General features: G+C 41.7%; 1 protein-coding gene and 1 non-coding gene across 7 annotated transcripts in view; one reads left to right on the forward strand and one right to left on the reverse strand.

Moving 5' to 3' along the window:
• VPS13A (vacuolar protein sorting 13 homolog A) overlaps window positions 1–19766 on the forward strand; it is a 163169-nt gene that overhangs the window by 103281 nt on the left and 40122 nt on the right. For all 6 annotated transcript variants that reach the window (XR_003756046.2, XR_003756044.2, XM_029056119.2 and 3 more), the window contains 11 exons: window positions 170–565; window positions 899–1003; window positions 1104–1250; window positions 5400–5528; window positions 5771–5904; window positions 7246–7375; window positions 9235–9470; window positions 12849–13002; window positions 13895–14041; window positions 16711–16792; window positions 18173–18242. Coding sequence is in view for 4 of the 6 variants with exons in the window: in XM_029056119.2 (XP_028911952.1) it covers window positions 170–565; window positions 899–1003; window positions 1104–1250; window positions 5400–5528; window positions 5771–5904; window positions 7246–7375; window positions 9235–9470; window positions 12849–13002; window positions 13895–14041; window positions 16711–16792; window positions 18173–18242 (1730 nt within the window). In the remaining 2 variants the exon portion in view is untranslated. The remainder of the gene's footprint in view (window positions 1–169; window positions 566–898; window positions 1004–1103; window positions 1251–5399; window positions 5529–5770; window positions 5905–7245; window positions 7376–9234; window positions 9471–12848; window positions 13003–13894; window positions 14042–16710; window positions 16793–18172; window positions 18243–19766) is intronic.
• LOC114808536 lies at window positions 16247–16382 on the reverse strand. The gene has a single exon (XR_003756383.1). It is a non-coding gene; the product is annotated as a small nucleolar RNA SNORA7 (small nucleolar RNA).

A 19766-nucleotide genomic window follows, 5' to 3' on the forward strand; every position in this document is an offset into this window, starting at 1 on the left:
TTCATTTCATTTCAAAGCGAAAATCGGGGGTGAAATTTTCTCTGTAGTTTTGGAAATAGTTTTGAGATCATGTGGTTTGCTTGGCATGAAGAAGATCTATACAGGAGCATTTGTTTTAATTTGGTGTATTTGGTTTTTGTTGGGTTTTTTTTTTTTTTTGAAACTCTAGGGATCTGGTCATGATCTTCTAACTCTAGAGGAGGGCTGTTCAGCCCAACTTTATACTGCAGAGCTGGATAAAGCCAGGATACACTTGGAGTTACTTGACTATCTTGATCGTGATTGGAAAAGCAACTACGATGTAAAGTCCGAGCAAAGCGACATTAGCTTCATCACCTTCACCAGCGTCACTGAGCTAGAAGTGGCAGAATTGGACATCGCCATCCATATAACCTACAACACTGGGCAGACAGTCATTGCCTTTCACAGCCCTTATTGGATGGTGAATAAAACGGGCCGATTACTGCAGTACAAAGCTGATGGCATTCACCGGAAACACCCCCCTGATTACAGGAAGCCAGTTCTTTTTTCTTTTCAACCTAAGAACTTTTTCAATAATAACAAGGTATGTGACTATAAACTTCATTTTGTTGAGTTTTAGTTTTCACCTCTCCTCTTTGACCTTTTAGTGCTGCGAAGAGTAGTCAGTTCTCTGGGAAGTAGTCTGCCATGGTGAGTAGTTAATTCAGGGTAAAATATTCATCTTCCATTTGATGGTAGAGAAACTTTTAGAATTAATGGCATCAAACTAAGTTTTCCTAGCAAGTGGAGAGTTTGACAAATGTCACCCAAACAAAGCCAAAAGACATTTTATTCTCTTTAGTTCACTATGAGTATTTATGATTTTATAAAATTGAGACACATTGAATATAACAGTATATGTTTTTTGGTTTGGCAGGTGCAGCTTTTGGTCACAGACAGTGATTTGTCAGATCAATTTTCAATTGACACAGTTGGCAGTCACGGATCTGTTAAATGTAAAAAACAGAAGATAGAATACCAAGTGAGTTCATTTTGCCCGCAGCAAATCAGGTTCTGTTTTATTTAAAGAACAGAGTGAGCACAAAACCCTAACCACAACATTTTTTTTTAAATTTGGACAGGTTGGTATCACCATAGACCTCAGTAGTTTCAACCTTACGAGAATTGTAACGTTCACCCCTTTCTTTATGATCACAAACAAAAGTAAATATCAGGTAAAGGTGTCTGAAGAGGGCAGTGGAAAATGGATTGCTGTTGACTTGGAGCAGGTTGGTACAAGAACTGTAATTGCTATTTTTTGCAAACTTTTCAGATTATCGAGAATACCAATAATATTATGGGTCCCAACTATGCATGGGGAGCACGGGGATGAATGGGAGGGGAACTCCAAAAGGCCGAATGAGAAAGAGTTGTGAAAAAGAGTTAGAAACTCAGCCAAACTCTGTGGCTGGGCATGGAGTTCAGGCTGTTCTCCCTTCCTGCAAGGCTTTAACCCTTCCTGAGTCCTGCGCTTCTCTATTTCCATGCAGGGAATGAAAACAGAAGCAGCATGACCTAGTGGATAGAGCCCAGGCCTGGGAGTTAAGAGGACTGGGTTCTAATCTGCCTTCGCCACTTACCTGCTGTGTGACTGCTGCAAATCATTTCTCTGTTCCTCAGTTACCTCATCTGGAAAATGGGGACTGAGACCGTGAGCACTATATGGGACAGGGACCGGGTCTGACCTGATTGACCTGATGATTTTGTATCTTCCTCCAGTGCTTAGTACAGTGCTTAGCACATAGTAAGCGCTTAACAGATACCATAAAAAAAGGAGTAGCACCACATGTATTTCCTAAATCCTGCCTTCCTTTGCACTTTGAGATCCTCTCTAGGATCTCAGGGGCTCCGGGATCTCAGTGGTTGGTTGTTCTGGCTCTACAGACAGATGAATAAGTCCGGGCTGCCAGAGCTACCCTCATTCTAGTCGCATAAAATCATTAACCTTCCATAGCCCTCATGTATGTATCATACTTACCCTGCCTCTTAAGCACTAACTCTTAGAACATAGCACACATCCCCTTTTCCTTCTCAATAAGAATAGTAATAATAATGTTGGTATTTGTTAAGCGCTTACTATGTGCCGAGCACTGTTCTAAGTGCTGGGGTGGGTACAGGGTAATCAGGTTGTCCCATGTGAGGCTCACAGTCTTAATCCCCATTTTACAGATGAGGGAACTGAGGCACAGAGAAGTTAAGTGACTTGCCCACAGTCTCACAGCTGACAAGTGGCAGAGCCGGGATTTGAACCCATGACCTCTGACTCCCAAGCCTGTGCTCTTTCCACTGAGCCACGCTGCTTCTCAATAGCAAGGGTGACTAGAGAAGCAGCATGGCCTAGTGCAAAGGGCACGGGCCTTGTAGTCAGTGGACCTGGGTTCTAATCCGGCTCGACCAAATACTTGCTGTGACCTTGGGCAAGTCACTTAGCTACTCCATGCCTTGGTTCTCCTGTTCTCCCTGCTACTTAGACTGTGAGCCCCATGCAGGACAGGGACTCTGTCCAACCTAGTTCACATGTATCTACCCCAGCACTTACAACAGTGTTTGACACATAGTAAGTTCTTTACAAATACCTTTAAAAAAAGTATTTTTTAAATAGTATTTGTTCAGTGCTTACTAGGTGCCAAGCACTGTACTATTCACTAGGGTAGATAGAGGATCAGGTCTGACACAGTCCCTGTGCCTCATTCAGCCCACAGTCTAGAAGCCCACAGTCTTGCTATTTATCCTTGACTCCTCATTATATTTCAACTCTGATCTTCATCCACAGCCTATCTGTTCTTTCCTCTCTATCTCTGCCCAAACAGTTACCGTCATAGTCCAGGGGCTTGTCGGTCAGCCAGTCGATCGTATTTATTAAGTGTTTACTTGTGTGCAGAGCACTGCTTGAGAAAGTACAATATAACAATATAACAAGACACGTTTCCTGCCCATGATAAACTTAGAGTGTAGAGGGAGCTTACATAATCTCGAAATTGGTTACGTTACATTTCTCTTCTATATTTTTGCTATAACGGTAGCATTTTTGAATGACTTGGGTCTTTCAGTTACCCTTTCCCCCTCATACCCCAGAGGTTATGAGTTCCTTGAGGATAGGATCTGTGACTCATACTTGCAGCACTTATGTACATCTGTAATGTATTTTCACATCTGTCTCCAACGCTGGTCTGTAAACTTCTTGCGGGTAGGGATTATGTCTACCTACTCTATTGTATTGTACTCTCCCAAGAGCTTAGTACAGTGATCTGCGCATATTAAGCACTCAGCAAGTGCCATTGATGGAGGATTCCATGGTATTTTCCCAAATTCCTAGTGCAAAGTAGAAGGATATGTACGTAAATGCTGTAGGGGTCAGGTGAGCATCAGAGCATTTAAGGGATACAGACCCAAGTGCATTGGCAACCCAGAGGGGAGAAAGAATAAAGTGAGGAAATTAGAGGTTAATCTGGGAAGGCTTCTTGGAGGAAATATGATTTTAGTAAGGCTTTGAAGATGAAGAGAGTGCTGGTCTGTTGGATATTAAGAAGAAAGGAGTTCCAGCCAGAGGGAACTCTGGACGAGGAGTCAACATCAAGAGCTTTGAGATCAAGGTACAGGAAGAAGTTTGACATTAGAGGAGCGAGATGTGTTGGCTGGATTGGAGTGGGAGATTAGTGAGATTAGGTAGGAGTAGGGACACTGGGTTCTAGTCCTGGCTCTGCCATTTTGCCTGCTTTAGGACCTTGGAAAGTTGCTTGATTAATCAACTTGTCTGGGCCTCAGTTTCTTTGTCTGTAAAATGGCCAGATGATACCTGCTCTCCCTCTCTCTCAGACTGTGAACCCCATGTGTAACGAGGACAGTGTCTAGTCTGATTTTCTTATTTACTCCAATCCTTAGCATAATGTTGGGCACGTTGTGGGTGTTTCAGTACTGTAATCATCCTTAATCATCATTCGCCTTCCTCTCCTTGCTCCCCTCCTCAACAGTGCGATATTCATTTATATTAATGTCCATCTCCTCCTCCAGACTGTGAGCTCACTGTGGACCGGAATTTGTCTGTTGTTATCTTGTACTCTCCCAAACGCTTAGTACAGTGCTTTATACACAGTAAATGCTCAACAAATACGATTGAATGAATGAATGAAGGAAAGTGCTAGAATCTAGTCTACTAAATTGTTAATAGAACAAAAGAGGATGGGGAAAGGCCCAGGCAGAAGAAACTAAATTTGCTTTCTAATAATTGATTCCCTAAATAGTAGAAATGTCACTTTCAGGTGACCGTTGTACCTTTCTATGGGTGTTAATGTTAGGTAATTAAACTAAATTGAAATCACTCAGTGGTATTTATTGAGTGTTTGAGTGCAGAACACTTTACTAAGCACTTAAGAGAGACAATGCAACAAAATCCATGCCAAACAAGAAGCTTACAGTCTAATTGGGGAGATAAGCATAATTTATTTTGATGTCTAGGTACATAAGTGCTGTGGGGCTGAGAGTGGAGTGAATATCAAGTGCTTAAAATGTACAGATTCAAGTGCATTGGTGATGGGAGAGGGAGTAGGGGAAATGAGGTTTAGTTGGGGAAGGCCCCTTGGAGGAGATGTGATTTAAGCAGGGCTTCCAATGCTGATTAACTTGAAACCTGACACAGTGACTTTTATGGTTAGCTAAGGTAGCCATGCCAAAGGAGTTCTCATAGTCAGCCACACTACCACTTCTTTCTGCCCTCAGATAAAAGGAATGGTGTCACTGGTTAATGACCGTACCTCCAATAATAATAATAATAATAGTGGCATTTATTAAGTGCTTACTATATGACAAGCACTGTACTAAGCTCTGGGTCAGTCAATCGTATTTCTTGAGTGCTTACTGTGTGCAGAGCACTGTACTAAGTGCTTGGAAGAGTACAATATAACCGACACATTTCCTGCCCACAAAAAGTTTAAAGTCTAGAGGGTAGATAAAAGATAATCAGGTCCCACATGGGGCTCACACTCTAAGTAGGAGGAGCACAGGTGTTGAGTCGTCTTTTTGCAGATGAGAGAACTGAGACACAGAGAAGTTAAATGGCTTGCCTTAGGTCACACAGCAGACAAGTGTCAGAGGTGAGATTAGAACCCAGGTCATCTGAATCCCAAGTCCATGCTCTTTCCACCAGGCCAGGGTGCTTCCCTGTCAGCACCAACCCCTTCCCTCACCAAGACAGATGGCAATAACTGCATGTGTCCTTTTTAATTGTGTCTTCTCTCTATCAAAACCCCCCACTTTGGTGAAGGTGAATGGGTTGCCTTTTAATTTCCAGAATAATCTATTTGTTCAATTTTCAATTTTCGTTTTGGGGTGGAAATGCTATTGGGTATTCATGGGAAATGCCAAATGTTTTCTCCTTTTAGTGCATCCCCTTCTGGCCTGACAGTGCTGCCAACAAATTGCTTATTCAAGTTGAAAATAGTGAAGGACTCATAAAGAAATTGAATTTTACTAAACAGGAAAATTGTATTCTATTACACCTGGGCAGCAAGGTAAATTATTTTTTTTTTACGTGAGCTGTAATTTGTGAGTGTGATACCCTGCCTGTGATGTCAGTCATTTTGACTGAATGTCCTGTTGCAAACCTGGGGTAAGAAACTTAGCGCTAAGGGGACGGAAGGGGTGGGCAACATGGGCTACTGAGGTCCTCTTGCCCCTAATATTGCCCATTTTTGATGATGGCCATTAAAAGCATTCACATAATGTCCCTATGCTATTTTTTTTTCTCTGATAGCTTGGCGGCATTATTGTGGATGTTAACGTGGCCGAGCACTCTACTGTAATTACTTTTACAGATTACCATGATGGAGCAGCACCGTTCCTCATAATAAATCACACCAACAATGAGGTGATTGAATATAGGCAGAGGTAAGATCTGTGTAAATATGTGCGTACCAAGTGATTTAGAGGCAGTCGATAATGTGGGCCGTGAGGCTCTGGATGCTCAAAATCTCAAATTCAGGGCAACATTGGGTCTGTGTAACAGCTTTAGCAACCATTTATATAGGTATATCTCTCTTCTTTATTTCTCCAGGTGAACTCTGAACATTAAAATGGTTTATTCATATTAGAATTAACAGATTTTTCATATGCCTCTTAACCTCGGAATTCAAGCAAGTGGGCTGTCCTAAATCTACCCATGACAGCTTTTATATGAGGGTTTGGTAGAAAAAGAAATATATAATTTTTACTCCCTCTTCTCCCAAGCGCTGGGTTAGAGATAATATAAGTCCCAGCTTCCCAACATGGGGCTCACAGTCTAAAGAGGGAAGAAGAACTGGTTTCTTATCCCCATTCTTTATTTTGTTTTTAACAAATGAGAAAACTGGGACACAGGGAAGGCAAAGTGACCTTCCTAAGGTCCCACAGCAGGCAAATTGTGGAATTGGAATTAGAACCCAGGTGTCCTGACTCCCAAGTCTGTGGTCTTTCCATTAGGCCAGGCTCCTTCTCTGCAGTGATCTCAAGAACTTTCAAACCATTGGCAGCCATTCAGGTCATATGACCAAGAAAGCTGCTCATTTAAAAAAACAACCTTCAAACACAGTGGTATATATAAGACTGTAACTGGTGTGTAGTTTTATTCCTACTAAAAACTCATTAAAATAGTGTATGTGCGTAGCATCACTATTTGTCTCAATATATTAAATCTAGTGATGAATTTATGGCTCACAAGGCCATTGTATTTTTTTTTAATGATCCTGTGGTTGGTAAAGTAGATTTCAGTGGATTTAGTATGCTGTTGGAGTGCCTTCTTTCTGAATTTGCATAAATTATATCAAGCATATACGTTTAGTGTCGCCATAGAGCAGAGTAGCCTTAGAGCATTAGGCCACAGCAATCTGAGCAATTGGAACGACTATGAAGGTGAGGGGGAAGAACGTGAAGTGGCACCTTCCCCTCCCCTCCTTCCCATACCACCATTAGCCACCTCCTTTAGCCTTGCTCTTGCCCACTTCCTTTCCCACTCATGCAAGACCTCGATTTGTACAGTATTAAATTTAGTGCAGAATCCAGAATCCTTTGCCTATTTCGATAATTGGACATGATTTCTCTGCCTGAATTTTACACACATATTTTTACTTGAGCAAAATGATCAACAGTTAAGTAGCAGGAATTTAGAGTAATTCTAATTATAATGCAAAAGCTTGAAGACTATATTGAACTGTAGACATATTTCTTTCTTTCTTATTTTATTATGTACTGTAGTTCTCGCAGTGAGTTGGAAGATTGTCTCCCCCCCGGCAAAGCGACGTTTTACACTTGGGCCGATCCAGTGGGCTCTCGGAAACTGTACTGGAAATGTGGAAAGAGCCATGGTGAAGTAACCCAGAAGGATGTATGTTTTGGTGATTAAGATGAGATCCTCTTTCTAGCTCGATCATTTTAAGAAATGGCTTTCAGTATAAACTCCCAGAAACGTGCCAGTGATTTTTTGAAAGCCACTTTCAATTCTCCAAAATATTGAATTAGGAGTGCTGGCCAAACTCCTGCCTGGTTTGCCACACGTTGTGGAAATGGTGATGATGGGGAGGAGCCTGAATTGCAGGCTCTGGTGAAAGTTCTAGAAATGGAGTATGGAGTCGAACTGACGTTACGTTCTTTGACTCTGATTTTGATACCTTCTGGCAGCAAGATCGAAAACTGCATAGAAGGAGTCATGGGAGAGACCAATTTATTGAACAGTATTTATTTTGTAAAGTGTGGATTTACCCAATTGCTATACCATTTTCATTTTTCATTGGAAGTTCACTTGCTTGAGCAGTGTGAACTTGGAGGTAGTCATATAGTCTTCTTAGGGACTGCTTTACTTTTTTGGATTATGTAGACAATACCACTATCCTTCCTAAATCACAATTGAGGAACCCTGGAATTATCCTTGAGTCATCTCTCATTCGACCCACATGTTCAATCTGTCACCAAAATCCCGTCAGTCCTACCTTCACAGTATCATTAAAATCCACCCTTTCCTCTCCATCCAAACTGCTACCACGTTAATCCAAACGTTTATCCTATCCTGCCTCTGCCTCCTTGCTGACCTCCCTGCCTCCCGTCTCTCCCCACTCCAATCCGTACTTTACTCTGCTGCCCTGGTCATTTTTCTAAAAAAAAAAAAATGTTCAGTCCACATCTCCCCACTGAAGCAGCGTGACTCAGTGGAAAGAGCACGGGCTTTGGAGTCAGGGCTCATGAGTTCGAATCCCAGCTCTGCCACTTGTCGGCTGTGTGACTGTGGGCAAGTCACTTCACTTCTCGGCGCCTCAGTTCCCTCATCTGTAAAATGGGGATTAAGACTGTGAGCCCCACGTGGGACAACCTGATTCCCCTATGTCTACCCCAGCGCTTAGAACAGTGCTCGGCACATAGTAAGCGCTTAACAAATACCAACATTATTATCATCCATCCACCCTCTCATCAAACAAAAACTTATTACCATCGACTTTAAAACACTCAATCAGCTCATCCCCTCCTACCTCACCTCACTCATGGATTTCCTACTACAGCCCAGCCTGCACACTATGCTCCTCTAGCGTCAGCTTGCTCCCTGTGCCTCGACCTTGTCTATTTTGCCATCGACTCCTTTCCCACGTTCTCCCTCTGGTTTTTTTTTCCCCCTCTACATATGCCAGACTACCCCTCTCCCCACTTTCAAAGCCTTATTAAGGTCACATCTCCTAAGAGGCCTTTCCCAACTCCCTCTCCCTTCTGCATTGCTTATGCACTTGGATCTGTATATCCTTTGTGCACTTGATATTCACCCCCATCCTCAACCCTGTAGAACTTATGTACATATCCATAATTAATTTCTTTATATTAATGTCTGTCACCCCCTCTAAATTGTAAGCTCCTTGTGGTCAGGGAGTGGATCTATTAACTCTGTTATACTGTACTCTCCCAAACACTTAGTACAGTGTTTTGCACACAGTAAGTGCTCTATAAATACTATTGATTGGAAATATATGGAGACAAAACTAAGGAAAAAAGAACGATGTTTTTGACTCGTCACCCGAACAAACAAATTAACATTAAATATTAAATTTGGAAATAATTTAAATGCATGCTTTAATATAGAAGGTGGTTTTCCTTTCTTACCTTAAGTCTACCTAGTAATTCTGTTTTGGTTATGTTGGCTTTTAACAGGGAAAATGGATGTAACCAATAACTCCATAACTAATATAGCTTTTTATTTCGTTACAGGATATGATGTCTCCTATAAATATGGGCGACAAAAAGACCATTTATTTAGTGTCATTCTTCGAAGGCTTACAGCGCATTGTTCTTTTCACTGAAGATCCTAAAGTCTTTAAAGTGGCATATGACAGTGAAAAAGCAGAGATAGCGGAGCAAGAAATTGTAGTAGCGTTACAAAATGTTGGGATTTCTCTGGTCAATAACTATACGAAGCAAGAAGTGGCCTATATTGGCATCACAAGGTCAGATGAATTGCAGTCTCTCAATAACAATTAGTGCTTCTGGAAGCCTAAGTAGAAAAAATATCAGAATTTTAAGACTGTGTGTGTGTGTGTTAACACGTCTATGTACTTATACAGATATCCCATATGCCTCCAAATGGGGTTGCCATCTCCCAGTGTGTGTACCTACTTGCAATATGCAGACATTTCCTTTTGTGGTAACTATTTATTTGAGAGTTATTATTCTCTTTCCCTTATTCCCACTTCCAGTAATTCACGTTCAGATCTGAAATGGGACCGGGGTTTCATCTCACTCTGCAGATTCTGGAACCCAGGCCTGCAAAGGAGTGAGGGAAAACCAAGGTCCTGTCTGAGATCTAAGTGGGTCCTGGGATAGGGCACCCTTACACCCCCTCGCTAGGCTGTTTTTGCAACAAATTCTCGATAAAGTCTGCCATGTAGATTGCATCTGAAACAGGAACCTGGAGCAGGACTTACAGTGAATGAATATGAGGGTGTTCCTTGCAGGCAAATCTTTGCCCCCTTGGAATTGCTTTTCTTCTAGAACTCCTCTTTTCTTCTGCTTTCTTTCTTCAACCTTACCCTTAGTGTTTTTGCCAATATTCATGTCTACAGGCCTTTGGTTGGTGGGAGTGTAGTTTTCTGGGAGTGTCGATGCATCCAGAAGGGGAAAAGAACATTTTTTTTAAAAGGAAAGTAATGCAGATGTAGACTGGGAAGAGAAGGAGAGTGTTGTGAGCCAGGCAAATATCAGGCATTAGCAGTGGTTTCGCCTATGAACATTTGAGGAATTGTGGAGAAAGACCATTTTTCAAAATTAATTTTAGTAATGGACATTTAAATTCATTTACTTTTATGAACATAAGTGATTCACAGAAAAACCTTCAAAAGTTTAAGCATTGATGTTTGTGCTATACACACAGGGGTAAATACAGGAAAATCAGACAGGTCACAGTCCCTGTTCTATATGGAGCTCACAGACTGAGATAGGGTGAGTGGATACCTGTCCTCATTTTACAGATGAGGAAACTGAGGCCCAGAGAAGTTAAGTGACTTGTCCAAAAACACACAGCAGCAAGGGGGGGAACTGGGACTAGAACCTAGGTGCATCTTCTAAACAGTTAAGATTTAGGAAGTGCCATTCCTAGACTCAGTCCAATATCCTAGTTTTTAGAGTGGCAACAGAATAGTAGAACTGTGTGCTGACCATCTTCCTTGACAGCCACCCAAATATTTAGTTAGCTGCGTAAGTCAAAAGCCTTAACATTTTCTTCTACATCTCTAACTTTTCCTCTAGTAACCACTGGCGGACTTATTGCCCATGAATTTATCCATGCCCTTCCTGACTCGACTGATATTTTTAACGTGCGCAAGATCTTGTACTAATGAATTCCATATACTTACCTCCCACAATGTCCCTTCAAAGCCATATTGAAGTCACGTCTCCAAGAGGCCGACCCTGACTAAGCCCTCCTTTCCTCTTCTCCCACTCCCTTCTGTGTTGCCCTGACTTGCTCCCTTTATTCATGCCTCCTCACCCCCCCATCCCCACAGCACTTATGCACATATTTATAATTTGTTTATATTCATGGCTATCTCCCCCTCTAGACTGGAAGCTCCTTGTGGGCAGGGAATGTTTATGGTTATAGTTTACTCTTCCAAGCGCTTAGTACAGTGCTCTGCACATAGTAAGCACTCAATAAATATGATTGGCCGACTAAATAAGTCTTTCCTTTGTTCCATTTGTTTTGAGCCTTAATGGGTGCCTCCTCTTCCTGGTAGTGTGAGATTTGGGAAGCAGCAATGGCTTAGTGGAAAGAGCGCTGCCCTGAGAGTCAGAGAACCTGGGTTCTAATCCTGACTTTGCCAGTTGCTTGTTGTGTGACCTAGGGCAAGGGAAGCAGCGTGGCTCAGTGGAAAAAGCCCGGGCTTTGGAGTCAGAGGTCATGGGTTCGAATCCCGGCTCTGCCACTTGTCAGCTGTGTGACTGTGGGCAAGTCACTTAACTTCTCTGTGCCTCAGTTACCTCATCTGTAAAATGGGGATTAAGTCTGTGAGTCTCACATGGGACAACATGATTACCCTGTATCTACCCCAGCGCTTAGAACAGTGCTCTGCACATCATAATAAGCACTTAACAAATACCAACATTATTATTATTATTATTATTACTTCACTTCCCTGTGCCTCAGTGTCCTCAAATGTAAAATGGGGATTAAATACCTGTTCTCCCTCCTACTTAGACTGGTAAACCCTATATGGGATAGGGCCTGTGTCCGACCTGATTAACTTCTATCTACCCCACTGCTTAGAGTAGTTATTGAAACACAGCAAGCGTTTAACAGATACAAGAATAATAAGAACAATTCTTCGCTGTTGGTGATTATTGTGGGTTTCTCTCCTGTTCCCTCTGAGACTTCTCCGGCTGAAAAATCTTAACCATTCAGTCTATCCTCATGTAGAAATTTCTTCAACCCCCTGTTCATAATAATATTGGTATTTGTTTAGCGCTTACTACGTACAGAGCACTGTTCTAAGCACTGGGGTAGATACAGGGGAATGAGGTTATCCCACATGAGGCTCACAGTCTTCATCCCCATTTTCCAGATGAGGGAACTGAGGCACAGAGAAGTGAAGTGACTTGCCCACAGTCACAGCTGACAAGGGGCAGAGTCGGGATTTGAACCCATGACCTCTGACTCCCAAGCCTGGGCTGTTGCCACTGAGCCATGCTGCATCCTTGTTGCCATTTTCTGTGCTTTTCATACTTGAAGGGGAAGCGCCCAGAACTGCTCGAAGTCTTCCTGGTGCAAACATATCCTGGTTTTGTAGAGTAGAAAAATCCATCCTTTTATTTCTTTATCCCCTTCCTGACGATGCCCAGTTTTTGGTCTCTAGCGCCACCTTGCGGCCTTTCAGCGTCATTGGTGCCAACAGGTACCTGACTCTTCACCTACCCTGGGAGGACTTGCTACCTTTTATCCAACTAGCACATTACCGTGTGATCCTCCCAGACCCTTCATTTTGGCAAGCAGGGATCCCAAAATCTGACCCTCCTTCTTTCATGACTTTACTTATGCTGATGCACAGTAAAACAATGTGGAAAAAGGGGAGATGAGACTAAGCTTCAGGATTATGAGAGGGATGAAGAAATACATTCCTGGTATGGCAGCTAAAAGGAAAAGATTAAAATAACCTAAGATTGCTTTCAGATTTATTTATTTTGCATTGTGCGAGTGATGGGAGGCTATGTCTGCTCAAATGTTTTTATTTAAGGCTGGGTCAGTGTTTCGTTGTGGGTTCAATTGATCAAATATGAAATCGGAAGGTTGAAACTGTAGGTTTTGCATGATGACACAATGCTGCTTTGTTTACAAGCTCGGACATCATTTGGGAGAGTAAGCCCAAGAAGAAATCGAGATGGAAGCCATTGAGTGTAAAACAAACTGAGAAGCTGGAAAAAGAGTTTAGGGATTACACCGAGCCGTCACCTTCTGAGGACAAGATCATTGAGTTGGAATCAAATATTCCGGTAATGTTTGGAAATATTCATTTAAAAAAATCCTCTTTATATCTTCACCTGCCACCTTTAGATTAAATTCTTGAAAACCTTTATCACAAGGTGGCCTAGTGGTTCACCTTTGCCATCTCTGCACTGATCTAATAAGTGCACTCCTAGACAACTCTGAACATTTTCATAGGTCTGAGTCTCTTTATTAAGACACACACATATATATATATATATCTGAGATTTATAGGGGCTTTTAATTTTGTTATTTTTAATGTACTACAAATCTTAAAGATTGCACTGGACAATTTTTGAAAAATCTACATATGTCCTGGAATTAACCATCTTGATTAAATTGGTCAGCATACCTTGCAGTCTCCCAGCTGCTCTTGCTCATGTTAATCAATCATATTCATTGAGCACTTACTGTGGTTTGGAGCACTTACTATGTGTGGAGCACTGTCCTAAACACTTGGGAGAATATGGTACAACAGAGTTTGTAGACCTGGTCCCTGCCCACAAGAAACTTACAGTGTAGAGGGAGGATTTTAGACTTCTTCATCTGGATTGGAGCATGCTCACTACCTGGTCAGTTTAGGGTCTATAAAGTTCTACAGCCATTCTAGGACATGTGGTACACATATTCCAGGGTGCTGGAGGACATAAGCTTCAAACTGACTTCCCCCCCCACCCCCTCCATTCTCATGGTCACCTAGATGGAAGGGGAAGGTAAGTTAAGAATGGTATATACCAGTTTTCAACACAAATTAGCCTAATTAGGTCCAGAGATAGGACGTGTTTCCATGTTCGCAGTATTTGGTGTATAAATAGATCGTTAGCACAGATTAGTACCATTGATTGATTGATTTAGCAGTTGATTTAAAAACAAAGTGTTCTGGTTTCTTTTATGTTTCAGGTTTATTTAACACCTAGTGGCAGTAACATGAAAATTCTCCGGCCAAATGTTATACCACTAAGAAGAAACTACCTACCAGCCATAAAAGTGGAATATAGTACTTCTGAACATCAAAAAGCCTTCAGGGTGCAAATTTATAGGATACAGGTGAGTATTCCTAAAGAGAAGAAAATGGAAATCATGAATGAAATCCCTAGAAAGGTACAAAAAGAACAACTGAAGTTGTGAAAGCTGTGATGATGAGAATTATGGTGTTGAAGTGCTTACTGGGTGCTAGTAATAATCATAATTCATAATTTTACTAAGTGTTAAATACTATGTGTTCTAAGCTCTGGGATAAATACAAAATAATCAGGTTGGACACAGTCCCTGTCCCACATGCGACCCAGAATTTAAGTAGGAAGGAGACAAATACTGAATACCCATTTTACAGATAAGGAAACTGAGACCCAAGGTCACACAGCAGACAAGAGCAGAGCTGGGATTAGAAACCATGACCTCCAACTCCCAAGCCCATGCTCTTGTCATTAGGCCATTCTGCTAATTGCTGTAAAAGCCCAGCATCCATAAGCCCTGCAAAGAAGACAGTTGTTTTTTTTTAATGGTATTTGTTAAGTGCTTACTATGAGCTGGTGGGCACAAACTAAGCACTGGGGTAGATAAAGCAAATCAGGTTGGGCACAGTCCATGTCCCACAAAATCAAAGTCAAGTCAGAGTCTTTATCCCCCATTTTACAGATGAGGTAACTGAGCCACAGAGAAGTGAAGTGACTTGCCCGAGATCACACAGCAGGCAGGTGGCGGAGCCAGAATTAGAACCCAATTCCTTCCTACTTCCAGACCCATGCTGTATCCACTAGGTTATGCCGCTTCTCACCTTGACTGCTGCGTCTGCCTCCTCACTCACCTTTCTGTCTCCTCTCTCCCCACTCTAGTCCATGTTTCACTCTGCTGCCCAGATAATTTTCTTAAAACAAGTTCAGTCCACATCTCCCCACTCCTCAAGAACCAACCTCCAGTGTTGTCCATCCCTCTCTACCTCAAACAGAAACCCCTTACTGTTAGTTTGAAAAGCACTCAGTAAGCTTGACCTCTCCTATCTTACCTCACTGATCTCCTACTACACCCCACCCCGCATACTTCGCTCCTCCAGAGCCAGCTTGCTCACTGTGGGCCTGGGACTCCTCTCCCCCCCCACTGGTTGGACCATATACCATCACTCTCCCCACCTTCAAAGTCTTAAGGTCACATCTCAGAAGCCTTTTCTGATTAAACTTTCTTTTCCCTGACTCCCTCTCCCTTCTGTGCTGTCTATGCACTTGGATCTGTACCCTTTGAGCATTTGATTAGTCACCCCACCCTCAGCCTCTTAGCATTTACATACATAGCCAAAAGTTATTTATCTTCATGTCTGTCTCCCCTTCTAGAATGTAAGCTCCTTGTGGGCAGGGAGCATGACTACCAACCCTGTCGTACTCTCCCTAGCACTTATACAGTGCTCTGCACACAGTAATTGCTCAATAAATACCATTGATTGAGCGACTGATTTTAGCCAGAGTAATAGATTTTTGAGTTTTGCCTCTTCTCCTTCCCTCTGCCTTCCTTTTGAGACAGTGTTAACCAGCAGTGAAAGCCTGAAAAGGTGCAGGGCTAGAGATAGAAATGTACCCGATTACCTTGTACCTACCCTGGCGCTTAGAATGGTACTTGGCACATAGTAAGCGCTTAACAAATACCGCAATTATTATTTAAGGACCCTAGATACTCAGTAATTGGTTTTAGTAAGCTTTTCGTCCCTAACTGATAAATATTATAATAGTTTCCATTACTCTTTTCTAAAATAGCCAGGGAAATTTCAAATGTCATGTATTCCAGATCAGATACCATTGACTTCAATCGATCCATGGCATTTATTGAGCGCTTACTGTGTGCCGAGCATTGTACTAAGTGCTTGGGAGAGTTCAGTCGAGTCACTGTACCTGTAGAGTGGCCTATACACAGGTGCAAGCATGCACTCAGAAAGATAACGGACTTCTCTGATTCTGGGGCGGAGTCCCTAAATCAAAACTGAACTGGTGTTTCTTCCTCCCAGTCAGCCCCCTTCTGTTACGGTTTAAAGGATTTTGGTTTTGTCTCGTCTTATGCTGTCGAGCCGTCGCCGACCCATAGCGACTCCATGGACATAACTCTCCCAGAATGTCCCACTCTCCATCTGCTGTCATTCTGGTAGTGTATCCATAGAGTTTTCTTGATAAAACTCCCGAAGTGGTTTATCGTTGCCTTCTACCGCAGAGTAAACTGGTTTCCCCACTCTCGACTCTTTCCCATACCGCCCAGCACAGGTGAGTTTTGACTTGTAGCATTGCCTTCCACTCGCTAACCATGGCCCAAGCTAGGAATGGAATGGGTATGCCTCTGCTTGACTCTCCCTCCCGTACCCGAGACTGGTAGACTACTGGAAAGTCTCCAGGGGTGATCCTGAGAGGGGTTGGTTTGTGTTGAGTGTTTTTATTCCCAAAGTGCTGGTCAGAGAAGGGGATCCAGGGGACCCCCGTTAAACTGCAGCTAGGTTATAATGTAGTGCAGGGAGCCTTGTTCCCTCAAACCTTGTGTGACCTAAAGTTTAGTGTATACTTTGGAAAACTATGTAGTTTAGTGCCTGTTTCAGTGCAGTAGTTTTATTTTTCAGTTAAAATAAATGAACATCTAGTTAGTTTTGTGTTTTGTTCCTTTTCTAGCCAAAAAAATCCAAAGCAATAGGTAATGGACACTGACATCATAACACAATCTTGACCTGTCTTTTTTCTTCTTTTTAGATTCAAAACCAGATAAATGGAGCTGTCTTTCCCTTTGTGTTTTTTCCTGTTAAACCTCCAAAGTCGATTGCCCTGGATTCAGGTGTGTTGTTTAGTTTGAGATTTCCCTGAACCTCTGCTTTACTTGTTCTTCTTTTAAAAAGCTGTCTTTGGCAAAATTTTGGGTGAAATGAAGCATTTCTCTTCATTTCCCACAATAATATGAACGTCAGTTATATCGTGCTCACACGTTAGGACTGGCAAGTATTTTCCATTCAGCTGTGTTCAACTAATGTGTGTGGGGGGGGAGGGTGTTTTTAATTATCAAAGATTTTTCTTAATTTGAGCTAAAAAAGAAAGACTTTTTTACTCTTGGTAGGCTTGATGCTGAAATATAACATTAATTTTGGTTATTTAACATTAAATGAGTGGCCTGATTTATGTTATTTTAAAATGTACTCTATCTGGTATTATATGTCTTAAAACAAATATTACAGTAGATTGCCTATGAAAGTTCCTTAGACCAAAGAAGTACAAGACGAGTCGTAACGATAGTTTGTAAGCAGTTTAAGTATAAACTTTAGCAAAGCTGTTACTTGGAACTCAAGTCCTTTATCCATTATGTGTGGTTTAAGGGACTCTTTACCTAAAAGTTGGCCTAAAAATTTCTCACAATAGAAATGGGTAGGTGATCTTTCAGTTACTGAACAGGCTTTTGAAATCACAAGAATACAAGTATGTGAACTTAAATAATTGGAAATTTAAGAAAGGCAAAAAAACACCTCCAAAACCAACCGACCTTCGTCTCGCAGTCCTCTTCCATCCTGACAAGGGGGTGGTGGGTACCCTGACTAGGAGAGGCAGGAGGCTGACAGTCTCCTGTTGTTGGCTGGTCTCCTCTTCCCTCTATCCCCATAAACCATGGGACCGTCACCACAGCAAGTCAGCCATACAGCCACCCATGTGGCCTTCTGTTTGTAGGTAGCTGTGGTGAATAGGTGAACTGGTATTTCTAGGGGGAGCTAGATTTGATTTACAGCGTCGTATATGTCAAATGTTAAAGGACCAGACCAATATTTGTTTATACTTTAGTCTTTCCTACCATTAATCAATCAATCAATGGTATTTATTGAGCACTTACTATATGCAGTGCACTGTATTAAGTGCTTGGGAGAGTACAGTGTGGCAGAGTTGGTAGACTTGTTCCCTGCCCACAGGAATTTACAGTCTAAAGCCTATCTTGCAGTCTACCCTTACTATAATTTCACCTGCATTGGACACTTGAGGATGATGCAGTGTATTCTTTTTTGAGTTTTGACATGAGCCTCTAATTCGAGAACATACGCCTCAACGCTGGATTAGAAATTGTACCATTATCAGTGCTATTATTATTATAATAATATATTATTAGAAAAAAGAATAATCTTCAAATGTGCTTCTTCACTACACAAATGTGTTGACCCCTGACTTAATTCCATGACAGCTCCCAGGCCATTTGCAGAGGTCAGTATTGTCATGAGATCTGCGGGACATTCCAAAATTGCACGTATTAAGTAAGTATGTTACAGAAATGTATTAATATAAAGCTCAGTCAAGCGATGGAGGTGGTGCGCTGGGGGAGAGGAAGTTATGGCAGGAGAGATGGCTAGAGTTAAACCAGGGCATCTTGATGGGAGCATTTGCCAGCCCCAGGCGGTCTTCCTAGAGGTGCTCAGGAGAGAACTAGCTTTCCAAGAGTTTCTCTCAGGCCCTGCTGCTGCTGTCACTTGGGTCCTTCTGCAACTTTTTTTTAATGGTATTTGTTAAGTGCTTGCTATATGCCAGACACTGTACTAAGCGCTGAAGTAGAGACAGTCTAATCAGGTTGGTCACAGTCCATGTCCCACAGTCTTAATCCCATTTTACAGATGAGGTAACTGAAGCACAGAGAAGTTAAGTGATTTGCCCAAGGTCACGTGACTTGTCAGGGGAAGCAGCCAGGCCGGTGTCTGGTTAGAATAATTTCTGAGAACTATCTAATATCAACTCTTGTTGAGTTAAGATGTATATTTTTTCTTTTTATATTGGTAGTTCTATTGATTTAAGACAGATTAATCAATGCCAGTTTTTCTCTAAGCTTAGGTGATGATTCTTAACTATTTCTGCAAAGTTGATATGCGAAAAATAACACATTTAAAACAAACTCAAAGTTAGTACTGTTGGGATTATGTATAGAATTTACTCCTAAATAGCAGTATCAGGCTCAATATGGCAAATCAGCTAAAGAGAGCAAAATAAGGCCCTATTGAAAGTAAATGATTCGCATATCTTCTTGAGTAGATTGTGTTTTCAAGGCAATTTCTATATTGGCAATATTCTATTAAAATATGCCATTGTATTTGTCTTTGAATAATCTGCTCCGTAGTTCCTTTCCAGTCTGGGTTTATTAACACTTTACAAGTGTTATCTGGAAAAGTTAGCTTCTTCACAGATGCTGATGTAGAAACAAATGGATAGCCATGTTGGTGTCCCGTAGCAGAGTTTGGAAGATATTCTTGAGTTTCTGACTTGGGGGCCTAAGCACTAAGTGTTACGACAGTGTTGCCTCAAAAATTTTGAATTCTGAAAGAGACTTCTAAAACAACATTTTTGTTCTCTTTATGGCAAAATCTTATGTAAAAACTAGATTTTTAAAAAGAATAATAATTGTGGTATTTGTTAAGGACTTACTATATGCCAGGCACTCTACTAAGCACTGGGGTAGATACAAGGTTGTCAAGTTGGGCACAATTTCTGTCGCACATAGGGCGTACATTCTTAATCCCCATTTTTCAGATAAGAGAACTAAGGCCCAGAGAAGTGAAGTGACTTCCTCAAGGTCACCCAGCAGACAAGCGGCAGAGCAGAATTAGAACCCAGGTCCTACTGACTCCTAGGCCCATGCTCTATCCACTAAGCATTTTGTAGGAGGGAACAAAAAAAAATGGGTGTAAAATTGTTTTGTTTTGAACTTTTTCATTGTAAGAAAGATTTTATGCCCTGGAATTCTGTTTGAAAGTAGGCTATGCTTATGATTATAAAAGAAACTGAGGCTCAAT

Source organism: Ornithorhynchus anatinus, chromosome X5 (genome assembly GCF_004115215.2).
Source record: "Ornithorhynchus anatinus isolate Pmale09 chromosome X5, mOrnAna1.pri.v4, whole genome shotgun sequence".
Taxonomy (NCBI): Eukaryota; Metazoa; Chordata; class Mammalia; order Monotremata; family Ornithorhynchidae; genus Ornithorhynchus; species Ornithorhynchus anatinus.